Source organism: Polypterus senegalus, chromosome 14 (assembly GCF_016835505.1).
Source record: "Polypterus senegalus isolate Bchr_013 chromosome 14, ASM1683550v1, whole genome shotgun sequence".
Lineage (NCBI taxonomy): Eukaryota > Metazoa > Chordata > Cladistia > Polypteriformes > Polypteridae > Polypterus > Polypterus senegalus.
The window spans coordinates 114,981,221-115,000,476 of NC_053167.1; the positions used below are offsets into that span (position 1 = coordinate 114,981,221).

A 19,256-nucleotide genomic window follows, 5' to 3' on the forward strand; every position below is an offset into this window, starting at 1 on the left:
TGTAAACACGATAACTTGAGTACGCTTTCACTTAGGCCAACCAAATTTTGCATACAAGTATTAGGTACAAAACGTAGATTTCTATCAATTTTTGGGCTATTTCTGTTAACTAGAAGTGGTACTTTACCTTTTATTCATGAGGATGCAGAATTCGATTTATTCAACTCTAATTTTATATTAATTGTTCTTTAATGTACATAATATAAAAATATAATCATTGTCTTGTGGTTTACTCTTCAAATATCCATCCCCATATCTGAGTATATGGGAAAGTTTAGGGGAGACCACTCCTGATTTTTTCATAACTTACCTGTATATTCATTATTATAAGATTTATTTATGAACACATATCTAGCTTTTGGTAAAAAATTGCAGGACTTTTGACTGTCATTATTCAGATAGGCGTTTGGTTTTATTTGACCACAGCCGCAATTACACAGAATGAAGGTATACTTTAGTGACAACCAAAACGGCAGAATTTTCTTATTCACAGTTTTGTGAAATTGCCCTTCAAATTGTTTTTGCATGTGATTTTGCAATTGCGAAGCATAAAACTCACTACAGTTTGGTTGTTGGAGGGCTTCTAAAGTTTTTTGGAGTGGAAGAAGAAATATTGCTCCCCAAAGGTTATTGGGAAGCACTACCTCCTTCCTCGGCCATACTCCAACCTATCGTGATCTTCTGCAACTCCGCCATATGTGCATGCTCTCCTGCCACAGGCTCTAGCTCATACCGCTCATCTGGGCTCAGAGGTAACACCATCCACACTCGCTTTCCCCAAATCCATAAGCCAGTCATAGCCAGGATCTTTATGGAGGTTTGCTGGTGGTCGCATACTTAGGCCAAATGGATTTTAGAGGCAGAGAAGCACCCCTCCTTTGCTTGCTCTGCAGTAGAATGCATTTTTCTGTGATTTTGCACATGGAGGAAAAGATTTCAGATGAGATGAAAACACACGTGTGCTAAAAGTGCAGATTTGGCTTGGGGAGAAACATCACTTGTTTAGTAAATAGTTTTTTTTTTTTGCAGAAAAATGGTATTTTCAAAATGGTATTTTCATGTGAGTTGTTTTGCTTGTCACTAGTGGAATTTCAGTAGTGAGAGTCATGGCTACCATGTTAGAGTATCAACTATAGGAGGCAAAAAATGTACATGCTTGTTTTATTAAAGATTATTATAGCAAAAAAATGAAATCTATTTAAGTGAAAAAATTTTTATATTGACATTAAATCTTGTTGCAACACAAAAATATTGCTCACGCTCACTTTGAAATGTATAAAAACTAAATTTGTTGTAAAGCCGCGCACATTTTCACGCACTTTTCTGCTCAGTTTTGCAAACATAGTGACAACCATCGCCAAAGCAGGGCTACCATTTCTGTGTCGTTTGCCTTGTTTTTATATTTGCATCCGTGATGCAGGATTGATCAAATACACCAAAATTAATTGCATATCATTTACAGATTTAAGGCACTTGATTGTAGTGATTCTGTAACAATATAATGAAACATGGAATGGCCAGACTCTTCCAACTATCATAGCTGCTTTAGCTTTGTTAGAAGACATTGCAAATGGAAGAATAAGAAGAGAGCGCGTATTTAAAGATGATGATGATGAGCGGCTTCTAAGTCGATTTCGATTTGCTGAACTGGCGCCGGCTTTACAAAGGTAGACTTTGAGGAATTGTGCTCTGCCTGCTCCTTTGTAAGTTCCTTCGCAGAGAATTGATCCATTGTGGCGCTTGGTGCCGACGCTACATTATAAAGGTGCCTTCAGACAATGGATTTGCTTACGTAAATAGAAAGCATTTCCACTTTGTTAATGTGCTGCTGCAGTATTTATTTTTAACCAGTTCATTTAATTTGTGGTTAGTATCACACAGTGCAGCCCTTATATTCCTTATTTCATTGGCCACATCTCTTACAGTATCCACTATTGCATTTTGTGACTCCAGAACAGCGTCAGTCAGCAAATGCAGCCAGATAGTTGCCCGGTGGTTTCCGAGGCAGAGATGTGTGTGCAGCCAGGATCTGAAGATGTGCTGGGCACAGCAGCGCCATCAACGGATGGATTCATGTCTTTGGGATGAGGGTCAGCTTTCGTAATATTGTCTGAAATCCTTTTCACTTCGACTTTGATATCTGACCACTTCTTTTTTTTTTTCGGGAACTGTGTGACTCTCTGAACTTGAACTTTTGACTTTCTCCGCACTCTGTATCACTCAGTAACTTTCTTTTGTTGCTTATACCACTGCTTAACCAACAAATAGTACGTTTTTCTTTGCTTCCACTTTGCATTTGCTGAAGTGCTCTTTTCCACGTGCTTTTGCCATTATCTTTTAAGAAAACACCGAAAGCAAGGGGCTAGTTATATTGATTTGCATATTCAAATATGTAAAATTCAAGGAGGAGTCGGGGTGGGGCTGTTAGCGCTAGCATGTGCGTTATAGTTCACGTTCTTTGGGATTCATAAAGGGGAAGCACATGGAACTTGGCGTACGCACAGTTTTATGCATCTGGATTTTTTTTTTTGCGTACACACATTTCCAGTTTTGCCTGTACGCCATGTTTTAGTGTGAATTCTGTGCACGGTGTTATACATATGGCCCCTTGTTTTTTTCATGTTTCTATTCTTAATTTTGTTTAAATGTTGTTTGCCTTTCAGCACATTTCTTCTTTATCTTATTTTTCATACTCATTTTCACATTCTGTTGATGCCAATCTTGGATGCAAAAGTTTTCTTTCAATTCCTTTATTCTGTAAGTGTAGTTCATTTCCATTACTGGCAGCTTTAGAAGGATCATTTAGTGAATCCTTGTAATAAAAGAAACAGAAATTCTGGAGTTTTTCCTAATCAGTGAACTAGTCAGCATACATGTTACAAACTTGGGAGTACCAGATGGAGTCTGTCCTTAAGGCCTTTGCTGATCAACTTTCTGGTGTCCTTTGTCACCTATTTGGACTGTCCCCAAGGCACCAGAAAGTGCTGCTGCTGAGGAAAACAAGGCAAGTGCCTCTTCACCTAATGACTACAGACCAGCAGCACTTAGTCTCACATCATTAAGACCTTTGAGAGACCACCTGGAACCAGCGCAGTTTCTAAAGGTTTCTAAACCTTCTTATCCAGAGCAGAGTCTTGGGGAAGTTGAAACCTATCCCAGCATGCATCTGGTACAAGGTAAGAACAATCCCTGGACAAGGCATCAGCCCTTCACATATAAATACACACACAGGCTAATTCACCAAACCTACACGCCTTTGGACTGCGGGAGAACCAAACATGTACACTGGGGGAATGTGCAGGGAGCACCTGGGACCCCCGGCCTCCTTGTTGTGAGGCAGCGGCGCTAGTTCTAAAATGCTAAATCAAATGCAGATTCATTTACCTAGTATCTGTAGCAAACTGCTAGTTTTCTTTGTCATAATTTTCCAAGCATTATGAAATTCATTAAAAGAATTGTATACCCATAATCCGTAAAAAATGAATACATGAATATGAAAATCACTAAGTAATCCCTTTACACTGTCAGATTACAAACACAATGTGATATAAAGTAGGTAATGCTAGATCTGGGGGGAAAATAGCCCTAATCCTACACTTACGAAACTTTCACATCATTAAAATGGTCATGTGATTGGGGCGCAGAAATGTTTGAGGTGGATAGTGCACAGAAATGTTTGAGGTGGATAGTAGCTGCCAGTTATCAAGGACCCACAGCCCTCAACCGAAACAATTACGTTTTGAATTCACATGGTCAACCCATTAACAGTTCTCCCAACCGTTTAACAAAATCTTAGCAAAGTAAAAATTGATGCATCTGAAAGTGAAAAGAGGAGTTTGACACAAATCATCCATGTGGGGACGCTCTTTGAAAATGTTCAGCATTTCTATTTTTTTGTAATCTGATGATAAATTCTTTTTATCATATGGCCTGGCTGACTTTCACAATTAGCTGCAGTTTTTCTTACTGTCTGACTACTGTTGATTGACAAAATTCAGTAAATCATTTTTTGCAGCAAATATGCTGTATTCACTGAATGGCTAGCTTAGACAAACTAGTGCTAAAAATTAGCAGAAAACTAGCAAATACATTTAAACAGATAATACTGGCATGCAGAAGGAAATTGGAAATGTGTGAGCCGACCCCTTTAGTTGTATTACCCAGAGTGCTGTGCAGTTGACGCACTAGGGAGGAGGGAAAAATCCACGTGTTTTAGAGTTGAGTTTATTCGGTAGCAGCGGCATTGAAGGAGCAAAGTTATCCGGGGAGGTGGTAGTACCTGCTATCAAATCTCTGGTGGGGAGTTAGAATTAGTAAATTCAAGCTTTTGATTGCAAGAAATGTTATGATTCTGGTATTAAATTTTATTAATTTTACCTCAGGTGGGTGCGATGGTGCTATTGTCATTAACTCTGCCTCATAGCTTAGGTCTCATTTTTGGCCATAATAGTTGGTCCAGCATTTTTGGCAGATGCTTCCCTTGACCTCAGGGAAACTTAAAAGACCACTGCACCATTATAATCCATTTAAAACTAATTCAGTCTCTCCTTTCACATTGACTTCAATTCCCCAGATTCGCCAAACTCAAGGGCTCAGGCATCACTACCTCTGAGCTTGTGTAAGTAATGAGCACTGTGGAAATAAACCATGCTGACTCCTCATTTTGGGTTACAAATTAAAGAGACGACTGGTCACAAGATTGTAAACTAGCCATGAAGATGGAAATGCCATCACAGTTTTTTTAAACTGTTGAATATTCCTAAATTATTGTCTTTTAAGTAATAGAAGTATGCTATACTTTGAGTCTATAAAGTGAATTTTGTGTTTTGACAATAATTTTCTAACCTGACTGGCACTGTTAATAATAAACAACTACTTATATGTCACCTGAAATGCCGCTATCGAGAGTGTTCTGACCAGCTTCAGCAGGGGAACTGCAGCGCCTCTGACTGTAAGGTCCTACAATGGATAAGTGAACACAGCAGAAAAGATCAGTGAGACCTCCCTGCCTCATTGAAGACATCTTTGGGGAGCGTTTGTTGCTGCAAAGCTTACAGCATTGTGAAGGACCACTCCCATCCTCCTCCATCTTGCAGAAGGTACTGTACTGTAGCATCCAAACCAGTTCTGCCGGGCTCTGCAACAACCTCTACCCCTTGGCTATCTGGACTGTTAGCCCTGTGCTGCCCCCGGCCCTCAGATCTGCCCCTAGTAGTTAATTTATATGTATTACATTTGTTACACTTATCATTCCTGTTGTTTTTTTATTATTAGTTTTACTGGTATTGTTTATTTATTACTATCTGTTTCATATTATTAATATCTGTACACTTACATATTATTTATTTATAGTATAGTTCTTTACCTGTCCTGCACTTGTCCTGTGTTTATGTGTGTGCTGCACTGCAGTCCTGCTGTTCTGTGCTACTGTATGCTGCAATATGGTGTATGGACGGTATGACAATAAAGTGACTTGACTTGAAATCCTGGTGTCCTTATACTAAGGATACAGTAAAACTTGCAGAATGTGCCGGAACACCAACACAAAAAGCCCTCTTTACACTGTGGTCCTGCTGTTCCATGCCACTGTATGCTGCAATATGGTGTATGGACGGTATGACAACCAAGTGACCAGACTTGACTTGATATGAAATCCTGGTGTCCTTATACCAAGGGTATGGTAAAGCTTGCAGAATGTGCCGGAACACCAACACAAAAAGCCCTCTTTACACTGCAGTCCTGCTGTTCTGTGCCACTGTATGCTGCAATGCGGTGTAGTTGGGCCTCCAACACAGCAGTTACAGCTGGCATGTCATCAATGTAGTGGCAGGGCTATAAAAATGAAAATCTTGAGCATGACAAAGAGCCAGAATCGTCTTTATTTTTACCATTTTCTGAAAATTAAATATTTTTGATTAGTTTATAATACATGAAGAGTTTGTTTTAATATAAGTATGATATTGTTGCTTTTGCCTCCAGTCAAATATCGTAGGTCACTACGCTCATGCGTCACAGACTTCATTTTTCCGATGCTGCACAGGCACTTATTTTTTAGATCATGTCCCACACTGTACAGATGTACTCTGAGCCATTCCGTAAGTGTCAAAACAACAAAGAAAATGAACTGAATAAATATAAGAATGTACAAATAAATAAAAGAAATAAAATGAGGGCTGCTTGGCTCCTAGCCGCTGTGTTTAGAAGTCCTGCTCCTCTGCTCGCCGTGCTCTCTGCTTCTCCTGTCGTCGTGACAGCTGGTGGCACCGGCCTCAATACTACCTGGGCAGACCAGACCCTTCCAGACGGACTCTGCTTCCTTTTGCTCATCCCTTCTCAAATCAGGCGCTCTGGGGGGCTGGGCTTCTCAATGCTGCACTCCATCTCAACCTGCGTCCCAGTGGGCTCGGTGTTTCTCGGGCTGTACATTCCTTCCAATCGCCTGGACTCTCGGATTTTTATAATCATAACAATGATAACAATTGCTATCACTACTGCACCTCCAATAAGACACGGGACTAAAACGGGGGCCAAGTCTGATGCAGTTACTGGAGCAGCAGTCTGTGAAAATAATACAAAGAAACATTAGACAGGGCAGCAGCACAACTGGGTGGCTAAAGACGAGTGACCAGGAGAAGCAGAGTGTGACATACAGGAAGCGTGGAGTTGGGAAGACCCAGAGCGACCGCGCAGCCCCAACATGCACAGCATATCTTAATAAAACAAACCACAGTGCCTACAAACCGAAACGTAATCACTTCCTGAGAAGTTTTCATATTTTATTATTGTGCAGATTAAATTACACTGTTTATTGACCAACAGAATCCGATTCTTTAATGGCAAAGTGAACCCTGATGTGTTTTATATTCCTAGTTAGCGCAGACCACTTTGAGGAGATCCATTTTCAATTTGACATTAGAGGGTCTTTGGCTGTTGCTTGTGTCAGAATAGCCAAATTAATTCCACTGTGACTGTGATGTTGCAGAATAATAAAAGTTATTGATAAAGCAGATGCAGCCAAATGGTGAATCACGTCCTCGAGGACACCAGTGGGAGAATCGGGTGAAAGTACATTTAGGGCTGAAGCTATGCATAGACTTGAGGGAACTGAAGGAGAAACATTTGACATTAAAATGGAATGATTCTCTCCCCACGTATTTAAGAGAGCTTGGGGTGCACATTTCGTAAACTTGTCAGTATGTACACAGAGCGGTGCCATTTATGTAACTGAGTCAGTGTACGCTCCGGACACTCTTGATGGGGGTTTCACCAGTCGGAGAAAGTGTAACACTGACTACCCACCATGGCCGATGTAGTGAGGGGTAATGATTATCCAGGGCCCACTGGGTAAGTCGGGGGCCTTCAAAACCTGGAATGAAAATGATGTGTGATGGACAATGATTGAGAGGACGGGGCCCACAGAGTCTGCAGCCCCTGACCATACAGCCCAGCATCTAGGGTTCCCAGACCATACAGCCCAGCATCTAGGGTTCCCAATGGGCTTCAGCCCACACTGCTACCGAGCCATGCAGGCGAAGCAGACATCTTGACGACCTCTAAGGAGTATCTGGATGAGGTTTTGGGACAGCTCCGCTGCTAATTGAACAGACAGAATGGCGTCTTCTCGTTTGTCAGATTTGTTATGTTCTGATGTAAATCTTCCTGTGATGGAGAGATGTTGTATACAATATGGTCAGCACTTGTCTCTCTTTGTTTTTTTTTAATTTGGTAAGGCATTATGCACTGTTTTTAAGGTCTCTTCCTTTTCTAGTTTAAAATTGTGCATATTTATTGTATTTCTACTTCTAAGTGAAGTTGACTTTGTTACATTTAGGTAATTGAACCTGAACCCTTAAGAATGTGTGAGAGCCTCCACAGCCCAGCAACAAACTCCACAGCCCAGCAACAAACTGCGTGTTCCCCGGCTATCTGGCCAGTAATGAAGTACAATTCAACGGTTGTTTAGAAGAATTACGTCAGGAGCAGGCCATTGGGCTCATTAACCTCGACTCAAAGTGACATCACACGCGGCATATGGTGGCCAGACAAACCATCACACAGTTTGCACTTCTGGGCCTTTAAGTTCTCGTACAGTAATCTGCTTGATCTGCCACCAAGACTCCATTATGTCAGCACCCACACTGCCAATCAGTTTGCACTAAAGAATTGATGTTATTCTCCTACTAGCCAAAATATTTAGCGTTGTTCCGGTATCTTCTTTTATAATACGCTACCGTGGCTGTCCGTTTGTCTGTCCAGGATATTAAATCACCTGTAGCTCACAAAGTGTTTGACGTATTGACCTAAAATTTGGTACACATATACTATGTGATGTCTACTATCCAGTTTCTGGGTGATGACTGACCTCCAAGGTTATTCCTCTTTTTATTTTTATTTTATGTTATTGTAGAATCAACTCGGCAGCGGCCAGTAGGGCGGCTGTGTGGCGCATGTGTACGGGCGCCATTCTCATCTGTACCACCTTCGCCATCACTTCTCCTGCCTCTCCATATCTTAAATCATTCTTGAGGCAAATTGAAGACTTAAGTGCCAGCTTAAGTGAAAAAGTAAAGAAATCGTACTAATTGCAACACAAACACTGACTTAATCAGTTTTAACGCGAAAAGATGCTGACGAAAGAAAAGAAGAAGCGGGCCGCTAGGGTGGAGTAAAGAAGAGCTGCTCAGGAAGCAACAAGGGCATCAACCTCTGAGCGAATGAATGCTAAACGTACAGAGAATGAAAGTCAAGTTATTGTGCAGTGCGCCGTTACTGGTATTTATATAATGGGTGAAGGAAGTATTGATGTTTTTATAAATGTTGACCTTCCTGTCATTACGTGTGCCATTCATTGTTCACCTATACGACCCCTCCATCAATATGTCCGCTCTCAAGAGTCAAGAATTTGTTCATTTTGTGTATTATTTAATTCCATAAGTACCGTAACTCCTTGCTAGATAGGAACCATGAGCGGTATTTCTTTTCATTTCCTGGTTTAGTGTGATGTCATGATATTAGATATTATAAAGATATTATAGTAGATATTTAATCACACAGGGGACTGGGGTTCACTAATAGAACTGCAGGTCTCCATATTATTACAAGAGACATCACCAGTGGCAGTTTTCTATAATGTTATTAAGTTGATTCATTAAATGTGATTTAAAATTGATACAAATCACAACGCAGTATTGGCACTAAACCCTAAACGCCTCATTGTAAAAAGCAATAAATGTTGAGTAAATGTTTACCACTAAAAGAACATAAAAGTTACAAACGCCACAACATTCTCTTTCTTGCATATTCATCACATTTCGTTCGTTTTTTGTTGAGGCTTAACTCAAGAAACAATATGCAGGTGTGTGATAGCGTTGGCTTTTGAAAAATGTAAGGTTTTGCTTTTAAAAAAAAATGTAGTGTCATTAATTTATTTCACTGATGTGATTATTGTCACGTTATTGAGTGACACTGATGTGAGTTATTGCCACGTGTAGACCGTGTACTGAAATTCCTATTTGCATGTTTGACCAAAACGGAGCAGGCCACCAGGGTCCTTTTCTGGCTGCCCAGATCTCGCTCCACTGTTTATTTATAAAATTATAAAAAGATAATGGTGAGCACAACAGTTGAGTTTCCTTTCAGATACAGTTTGGCCAAACTGATGCTAAACTTTGTTTTAGACTTCGCTTCACAACTGTTAAACTCTCTACAAAATGGTGTTTTGGAGTTCAAAACCTTTTTGGGGGGGTCGGGGGGATTGAATGAAAGGAACATTGCTGCTTAAGGATATAGTCTCGTTGTGCGACCCTTTTGGACCCCTATATTTCTCAGAAAAGGGTCCAGATGACAGTAATGGGGGGAGAGTGTCTTTTGGAAATTTAACATGGCAGAACACAACCAGTGATAAGGTGTTCTTAGACAAAAGACAATACAATTGTTATCCAAACTAGTTGAGATGAAAATGCTGTGTCTGTGTTTATAGATGAGATTCTGCTTTGGCTGGTACACTGATAAAGGTATCTTCCCATCAGCCCTAGCACTCTCCTGCTGCCTGATGGGAATTGTAGTCCCAGCATCAGTGCTGCTGCTTGGGTTACTCCCTCCATTACAATCCTTCTCCCCAGTATGCCATATAGCCTGTATCTTAATTTAAACCAACAGTAACACAGATATCAAATCTTGTGGACAGTGGTTGACTCATTCTTGTGTGATTGGCAAACAGACTACAATTTTTTCTATATATATCTCTATTTGTTTGGTTGGATACATGTTGTATGTTTATATCTAATGTGTATTTGTTTGATTTATTTTAATTGCCATTCTTTTATATAGAAATGTGTGCCAGTTGCTTCTGCACCATTAGGTCTTCAAACAAACTCATTGTATTTCATGGTAGGTTGACAAAAACTGATTTGATCAGAAGGTTTATTTTTACAATGAATCGGCAGCTCTCTTAGACAATCCTTATTTGGATTAAGTGTATCTGAAAATGGATAAATGGATACTTCCTTGACTTTAATAGTAACTGATGCTATTGGGCCATTGAATAGAAGTGGTTGCCAGTAAACTAAAGGCAGAGTGGACTTCTTTCGGAATCTGCCCAGACATCTGGTGAGCTACGGCTGTTTGGTGAATCATTGAAATGCACAAATCGATAGATGAACTGACCTCTTCAGGGTTATGCTCTACGATTTCCACGCCACGTTAATTACAGTATGTGAATTGGATGCTGAAATATTTTTAGTTTCTGTCATTGTTATATGGCTAGTACCCGTAAAGCTAATCGATAATAATTTATTTGAATTTCCTTCTGTGGTCCAGCGATATGATATAAGCTGCTTACTTTGTGCTAGGAAATGTTTATGACTTTTATAACCTGATTTCTGGAGTACTTTACAAAAATGAAAGTTAATCTTCTGATTTTTACAAGTTAGTTTTACTTAGAAGTAATTGATCTCGATTTGTGATAATCCAGCATGAAACAAAGGCAATATAATATTTTTCCTAATTACTAAAAACAAATGTATATAATTATCGTATTAATTATTGTATTTGCACCAACATTTTTATGTTAATTCAATTGTCCTGATTTGAACCAACCACAAAACTTAACTTTTTGAGTTTGCCATGTTTGTAGATATTGCTCATAGTAGTGACTTTTATTTTTAACTAGCTGTGCCCCGTGGCTCAGCCCACATAGAAGTGAAACAGGACTCTGTCTCAAATTAGTGCAAGTATATCACTCCTGCAAGCAAACTATGACACTTAGTGCAATGAGAGAAGTTGCAAAATCAAGTAGCATGTACAAGCAAATAGTAGAAAAAAAAAAAGCCAATCTAAATTCATGAAGTAGTTCTCTTGTTTGCTAACTAAGCGGATGTAAGAGACGCCCCGAGGCTGGCGCGTGAGTGAGGAGGGCCTCGGCCCACTGCATCTCTGTCAGATTTGCACAAATAAATCGGTACCGCAAGCTATAATGCGTGATGAGAGGGGGCACAAAATCAACTGGAATGTACAAGCAAATTCTAGAAAAAACCTGATCTAAATTCATTAAGTAGTTCTCTCGTGAAAAGCAGACAGACAGATGTTGGATTTTATATATATATATATATATATATAAAGCAAAATACCTCAGCGCAAGTACTGCCTTAAAATTTTTATTAAGAAGAAAATTAAACCTTTTGAAACTGAGGGAAAATATACCAATAATTATTTGTTAAGGATCTCTTTGTATACCACATTGTGAGTTCGGCCCTCCGGTTGTAATATGACCAAGCTGTGCGCTGAGCTTACTCTTGAGCATGCAACGTACAGTTGGCCATGTGAACAGTAATCTTGTTTCAAATCTCACAGCTTGGATTGCTGCTGTCATAATCGGTTTGAGTTTCATGGTTTGTTTCAATTACGACAGTATTTGTAGGACTTGTGTTGAAGTGACATTCGGCATCTGTCAAGCATTGTAAGCATACAACCGGTTTCATCGATAACTTCACATCCAGCTTTTGAGAGTTTAAACATTCATAAACATCAAAGTGTCCACTACTGAAATCGTCACCTGTGAATCTAAGATGTTTAAGAGGCATTGGCGGTTGTCAAAGGTGTAAAATATTTGTCCATTTCTGTACACTTGAAAGCGACAACCGAACAATTCAGCGGCAGCCATCAACTCACATGCAGAACCATAGGTGAAGGGCTTAAGCATTTCACTCTTCTAGTGCTCCTGTGTAGTATAATTATCTCCTGTACCGTCATCAGTCCACACCTTGAACCTGTCCCAGTCATTCAATACATAAGACACAATGTTCCTCCAGATATCAAGAGTGAGCCTGATATGGCCGTGCAATATGTAACAAAGAGAATGGAAAAGGTAGGTGCCATCTCCGGGCATGGAAACCACTCGGTAAGTGACAGTTCTTTGATCGATGGTGATCACCTTGATAGACATGTTAATGGGGTACGGTTGGAATGATAAAGGAAATGGGTACCTGAACAATGTAAAGTAAGTCTAAAATACCTAAACAATAACTATAATCGTAATAAACGAACAATAAAACAGCGGAGAAGCCGTGTAAAAAATAAAAAGGCTGCAGTTATCAGCAGGGAGACGTGAATACCGCAGTGAAGCAAGGAAGGGAATGTAGAGACCGGAGCGAAGGACAGCCTTATATAGGCACAACATGGGAGGCGTTGGGATGGGGGACCAAACGCCGCCTCACACGGCGACCGAGCTGCAGGCAATGAACGTATATATGTACATAAGTAGGATTCAGTTAGCATTGGGAACCCGAGTACCAAATTTCTTGAAGATGGACCCTTAAGTAACAAAGACCGTTGGAAAGTTCAATATGGCGGCCGACAGTGGCGTCATACCACCAAAATAAGTACGTACATCGGTTTCGTTAGCGCAGGAAAGCCGCCTACCAAATTTCGTGAAGATGGGGCCATAAATAAGAAAGTTCAACATGGCGGACGTTGTCGACCCTTATGACTGTTATGCATAGAATTTCAAAATGAAACCTGCTTAACCTTTGTAAGTAAGTTGTAAGGAATAAGCCTGCCAAATTTCAGCCTTCTACCTACACGGGAAGTTGGAGAATTAGTGATGAGTGAGTGAGGGCTTTGCCTTTTATTAGTATAGATATACGTATAAACATACACTATTTCCTTTCCACACGCTTTCTCCCCAAACATGAATCACTCCCTAGTGTGCCAATGACAGTCAAATTGAAGTCCACTTCAGTATTCTTAACTGCAGGTCTAGAATGAAATCTATGAAACAGGTTGGCACATTTGGATACAGTGTCTGTTCGCCAGTGTGAGTCCTGTGTTCTTTCCTACTGAAGGGTCACAAGCCCACCAGGAATAAGCAAAGGGTTCACAGCAGAAGGTTGTAGAAGGCAACAGGAGACTTGCTTATTCATCTGCTTCCTCCATTGTATCTAAGCTGTAGGAGAAGATTGCTGACCCCCAGCTAACTTCATCTCTGCAATGTCATTCACCCTTAAAGTCGTTTCCCACAGGGGCGCCCCATTTATCTAATGACCGTGAGGAGGTCAAAACGTGTTATCTGAACATTGTGCGTGTTTTGCCAACACTAGTACTGACTGTCTTTCCATACCGTACCACAGCTCAAGCCTGCATTAAACAGGGTTTTCTCCTGGGCCCTAATTCTTTCCCTGTTTTGTTCTCTAATTTGACACTGAATAGGGAATAGAGAATTTACATGTGGAAAATTAAATTTCTGTCTGGAGCATCATACAAAAATAGCCACACCCGTTTATACAAAATTTGCAGGTCTATTAAAGTACTTTGTCACATGTCCCTTGTATGCAATGACTGCTTGACGTCTTGTGATTCACAGACATCACCAGGTGCCGAAGATCTTCTCTGGTGAAGCTCTGCCAAACTCTAAAATTTCTTCAGAATATGGAAGGCCTGCTTAGTTGGATTTAAATCAGGTGACTGGCCTGGCAAATCAAGAATTTTCCATTTTTTAGCTTTGAAGAACACCTTTGTCGCCTGTGCAGTTTGTTTGGATCATTATCTTGTTGTAGGATGAAGCACCATCCAGTGGACTTGGAGGCTTTTACTGGACTTTGAGCACATAAAAAGTTTGTTTCAATGCTGTCGCCAGTTTCATCATCAATGAAGAGAAATGTGCCAATACCTGTGGCAGCCATGCATGCCCAAGCCGTAACACCCCCCACCACCACGTTGAAGAGATGAGGTGATCTGCTTTGGATGTTGGGCCGTTGCTTTTCATCTCCACACTTTTGCTGTTTCCATTACTCTGCTGCAGTAATCTTGCTATCCTGATTGTGTGGCTAACTAGTATAGTGCATCTCGTAGTGTGGCCTCAATATTTCTGTTCATGAAGTCTCCAGATAGTTGTCTCTGACACACGCACATCAGCCTCCTGAAGTTTGTTTCTGATGTGTCACGCTATCATTTGGGGGTTCTTCTGTCATCAGCAGTGGAGGTCTTCCTTGGCCTACCAGTCCCTTTGAGATTACTGAGCTCAGCAGTGCGTTCTTTCTTCCTAATGATATTCCAGACAGTTGATTTAGGTAATCCTAAGGTTTTCCCGAGGTCTCTAATGGTTTTATTCTTGTTTTTGACCCTCATAACGGCTTCTTTGACTTTCTTTGGCACAGCTCTTGTCCTCATGTTGAACAATGGCAACTACTGACTCCAAAGGGCAGAAGCATCAAGTACAGTATCTTATCCCTGCACTAATGAAACAATGAAACACACTTGAGGAATCACAAACACCTGTGACATCCATTGTCCCAAACATGATGGCGCCCTGAAATGGGGGGACCGTGTATAAAAAAATGTCATTTCTATATGCTTTGACTAAAATGTCTGCAAATGATAATCTGCAGTGTGTGCTTTAGTCACGTGTAAATTGATTGATTTGTAATTTTAAACTGTGGAGCAGAGGCGTAAATCAAGTTAAAATGTCTTTTTGTCCCAAACAAGGAGGGAACTGGACATCTGAGACAACATAACTTAGAAGTATTTAGAAAGCTAAGACTACCTCACTAAAAGTCGTCATTATTAGCTAAAGTGATATTAAATTACTATCGGCACGTATCCTCTAGATGGCAGCAACAGGTCCATAGAGTCCTTATTGAAATTGCTTTGATGGCACTTTGTTTGATTAGACCCGTCTATCTTCTGTGTTATTCTTATTGTTATATATGTACAGTATGTGTCATATTTCATTTCTTTCTGCCTGTTAGAGCATCACATGAAAACTACGGCACCAATTTCTTTCTGTTATTTCTGATATAGTCTAACTTTGAAAACAGGCTAATGAAACTTGAGATTTTCTACATTTAAATATCTGGAAAGATTTGAAACTGGCACCTCAGTAAAATGTGCCCTTTTTGCTGGACCTTTGTGTATTTTATCCTCAATATCTCCAGAACACAACATGACATCAGTGTGATTTTTACTTCAAAGGATTTGGAAACTTTGCTGAACAAAACAACACTCGTATCAGGTGTTTATGTTGACCACAATGATTACTGAGAATTTGAAAATATTTAAGTGTGTTGAAAAAGAATGAGATTTTAACATTTGCCTCTCACTGGCCTGATGAACTCTTTAATGGTTGATCGTATCAAAAATCCGTTCCTTTATTTCTGAATGCTCATTTTATGATGATAAAAAGTCCAATTATGTTTCTTTAGGTCAAATAAGTTGACAGCTGTGGTGTATTCTGTGCACTCTATAACATTTCAATATTATTGCTAAACTATTGGAATCATTATTGTTAGTATTCTATGAATTGTTCCTTGCTGCAGAATGACTTCTCTCTCTCTAAATCTTACTCTTAGGTTCACAGTAAAAGTTTGCAAGGACTTGAAAAGGTCAGAAGCATATCTCTCTATTATATAAAAAAAGCATTTCGATGTGGCTAGACATTTTAGGAGACAAGACACTTTGGAAAAGATTTTGTCAAGTCCCGCGAGACGAGAATATTGCCATGAGATTCTTTCAAGTCACGCCCTCCTATTAACCATTTTCAAACAAGACCACAGTCCTCTCGCCTCTCAGTCTTGTGAATGTTTTTGTCAGACACACTCCCTGCGCTCTCAGATCTTATAAATTTTAATGTTTTCCTCACTTTAAGTTCCCAATTAAAGATGACGCATTATGTCCAAATCTTATTGACGAATTTCATTACGAAGGGTTATCAACAGAAAAAATGAGTACACTGGGCAATCCTAGCACCTAGAAACGAGGAAGTCAAATGAATTAATGCAAAAATTGCCAATCGGTTACACAGCAAAATGGTTAAATGCATAACAACAGACTATGCTGGAACAGTTGGTGGTGATTGTGAGGAAGATGCAAACAACAACTTACAATATCCTGAAGAATATCTACAACCGTTAACACCGTCTGGGTTTCGACCGCACAAATTACTGTAGAAAGAAGGATGTATCCAGGAAAGGTAATGTAGTACATCTTCAGGGGATGACATTACACAACAAAGGAGATCTTGATATGCCATTCGTATTAAAAAGTTAAGTTTCCTGTCAGAATAGCTTTTGCAATTAACAAATCTCGGAACCAAACATTTGAAAAAGTCGTATTTAATAGAGAGAAAGAAATGAAATTTAATCGCGGGCAGTTATACGTCACGATGATGCAAATGTAACACTTCAAATGAAAGTTAAAATCTGTTAAAACTGTACATCTGCATCAACATACGTGAGCGGCAGAACTGCAAATAGTTGTTGAGCGAAGAGAGCAGGGGGCAAAGCCCCCTACTTAAATAAATGAATATTATAAAAATGTCCTCCTGTTGCGAAGAGGAGGTTATAAGTGTCAGTTCTGTTTTTTTATTTGTTTTATACATATAGCGTACATTCTATTAATCTTCTGGGTGAAACGAGGGGGAATAACCAGTGACTCATAGTTGTAGTCCACCCCCCCCCACCCTTATCTCCAAAGACCACCTGAGGAGAAGATGGGATTTCTAACCTACTTCACTTGATGTGTTCTGTTTGAGTCAAAATGTAAAGATTGTATAAAAACAAAGAGAGATGAGTGAAATCATAGAAAACAAAACATAAGAATGACAAGGTGACAAATGAGGGTTATAAACAAGAGTTCTAAAGACCAGCAAACAAAATCTCCATCATCAAGAAAATACAATTGAAACTCAAAGCAAGAAAGCCCAAACACTTCCTCTAACAATAAAGAGATAGAAAGTGACTCACGAGAAACAGTAAAGGAGAATGAAAAGGCCTGGGAGATACGCAGTAAAATCCTTTCATCAGAGCAAATATTCAGAAATCAAGAACCAGACAAAGAAGTGAGCTACCAGGAAGTCAACAGAGAAAAGGAAACATTATTATGTGTAAAGTCGGATTGCGAATGTTGGTAGCACTCTTGTTAACGTAATTACTTATTTACTGTTATGTAACAAGGTCTTGACAAACCTTTGGGTCTTCATAACTCCTTCTAAAGCATCAGTAAAGTGTTTCTTCATCTCTGCAGTGTGACCGACTAACAAAACTTCACTTTGGACAGTTCTGAGGGGGCTTAACTGAGACTGTGGTAGAAATGTAACATCTTATTGAAGAAAGAAACATCCTCTAACGGGACAAATCGGTTATCGGGCAGGAGAAAAGCTACTCATTGTATCTTTCAATTACTCCTTCGGCAGAATGCCTTGGAGGGAGCGTTCATCAAGAGCAGTCTGTTACAGCAGGGTCAGGATGATCAGAGAAACAAAGAATAGACGTTCATTTAATAAACTCTCGTTGGTTCGTTGGTTTACACCCAAATGATTTATATCAAATAAAAATCTATTATATTGTATTCTGGTTCTTCTTACACCTTTTGAGATGAGCTACCACCCTTGAAATTTCTCATTTATAGGACATCTGCTGATTTCTTAGCCATCTTTTAGTCATCCTTCAGTTCATTTTCTTCTGTTACATTCTTCATTTTCTTGACCATCTCAGTATTTTTCCTAAACCAGTTCAAATAGTTGAGTGTACATTTTGTTGTTCACTTGACCGTTATCTGGTTTCTGACGTTTATTAACCCTTTATGCTATTTCTTAAAGATCAATGCTATGTTACCCTAAACTTATTCTTCCACAAGACACATTTCTCTTGTTATTATTACATATTAATATAAGATCTGTGAATCCTTCACATCAAATCATTTTACTAGCATGCCAACATACCACACTGCACCGATATGAACAACCAATATATTGTACTGGTGTTTTATAAGTGTGATGAAGACCAAAAGAAGTTAAGGTCTTGTTACCTAAGTGTAAATGAGCGATTTAGTAAACCAAACTCAAGTGTTGCCAATATTCTCTATCCGAAAATAACAGAATATCTGCCAGAGGCATGGACGTGTCATAATGATAACAAGATCACAAAATGGCAGAACTTGTAGAAAATAATTATGGCATCACTCAGGGTACTAAAAAGGAATCATTTTTAGCAACTTACTTTAAGTGCAAAAAACCCCAAAAACATTGCATTCATATTTCTACACTAAATGGACTTATAGAGTATATCAAATAATTCAGGGAGCACTGCAAACATTTTATAAAAGCAACTGATTATAACAGAAACAAAAACAGAAAGTTATTCTTTTTTTAAGAAAGTACCTTGATCCAAAACTCAGACCCTGAGAGATTCATGCTGACGGTCTAGAGGGAAGTGGAAGTCTCACTTGCACGTCACGTTGAATTGGACTACAGAGTGTGACGTGTCGAGTACAAATCTAATGAGGGTAGACTGCTGAAGCTGAGATGAACACATTTGTGAATACTGTTTCATGTTTTGGTGAAGGTAGAGGAGGTTATGTTTCACTAATGTGCTGGAATTCTATGAGGAAATAACAAATGCATATGGCCACAGTGGTGCAGGTAATATTTATCTTGATTTTCACAAAGCTTGCTGTATGTTGCCAAGTAATAAGGCTTGAGATCAAATTAAGAGAATTGGGAGTTCTAGGTGCATTGAACATGTGCAGAAGAGAGATGCTGAGTATATTGGGAGAAGGGTGCTAAGGGTAGAAGGCAAGAGAAAAAGAGGAAGGCCTAAGAGAAGGTTTATGGATGTGGTGAGAGAGGACATGCAGGTGATGGGTGTAACAGAACAAGATGCAGAGGACAGGAAGATATGGAAGAAGATGATCTGCTGTGGCAACCCCTATAGGAGCAGCCGAAAGAAGAAGAAGAAGGGAGTTCAAGGTGCTTTGTGTAGATGAAC

The 19,256-nt window shown here is 39.6% G+C and overlaps 1 protein-coding gene across 8 annotated transcripts in view; it reads right to left on the reverse strand.

The window, feature by feature from the left end:
- crb1 (crumbs cell polarity complex component 1) overlaps window positions 1-19,256 on the reverse strand; it is a 226,235-nt gene that overhangs the window by 2,596 nt on the left and 204,383 nt on the right. For 2 of the 8 annotated variants that reach the window (XM_039735481.1, XM_039735480.1), the window contains exon 14: window positions 6,449-6,558. The exons of 4 other annotated variants lie outside the window; for them this stretch is intronic. In XM_039735481.1, coding sequence (XP_039591415.1) covers window positions 6,543-6,558 — 16 coding nt within the window. In that variant the 3' untranslated portion in view covers window positions 6,449-6,542. Of the gene's footprint in view, window positions 1-5,872; window positions 6,559-19,256 lie in introns of those variants that run through there. 2 more of the 8 variants (XM_039735478.1, XM_039735485.1) reach the window with 2 other exon arrangements.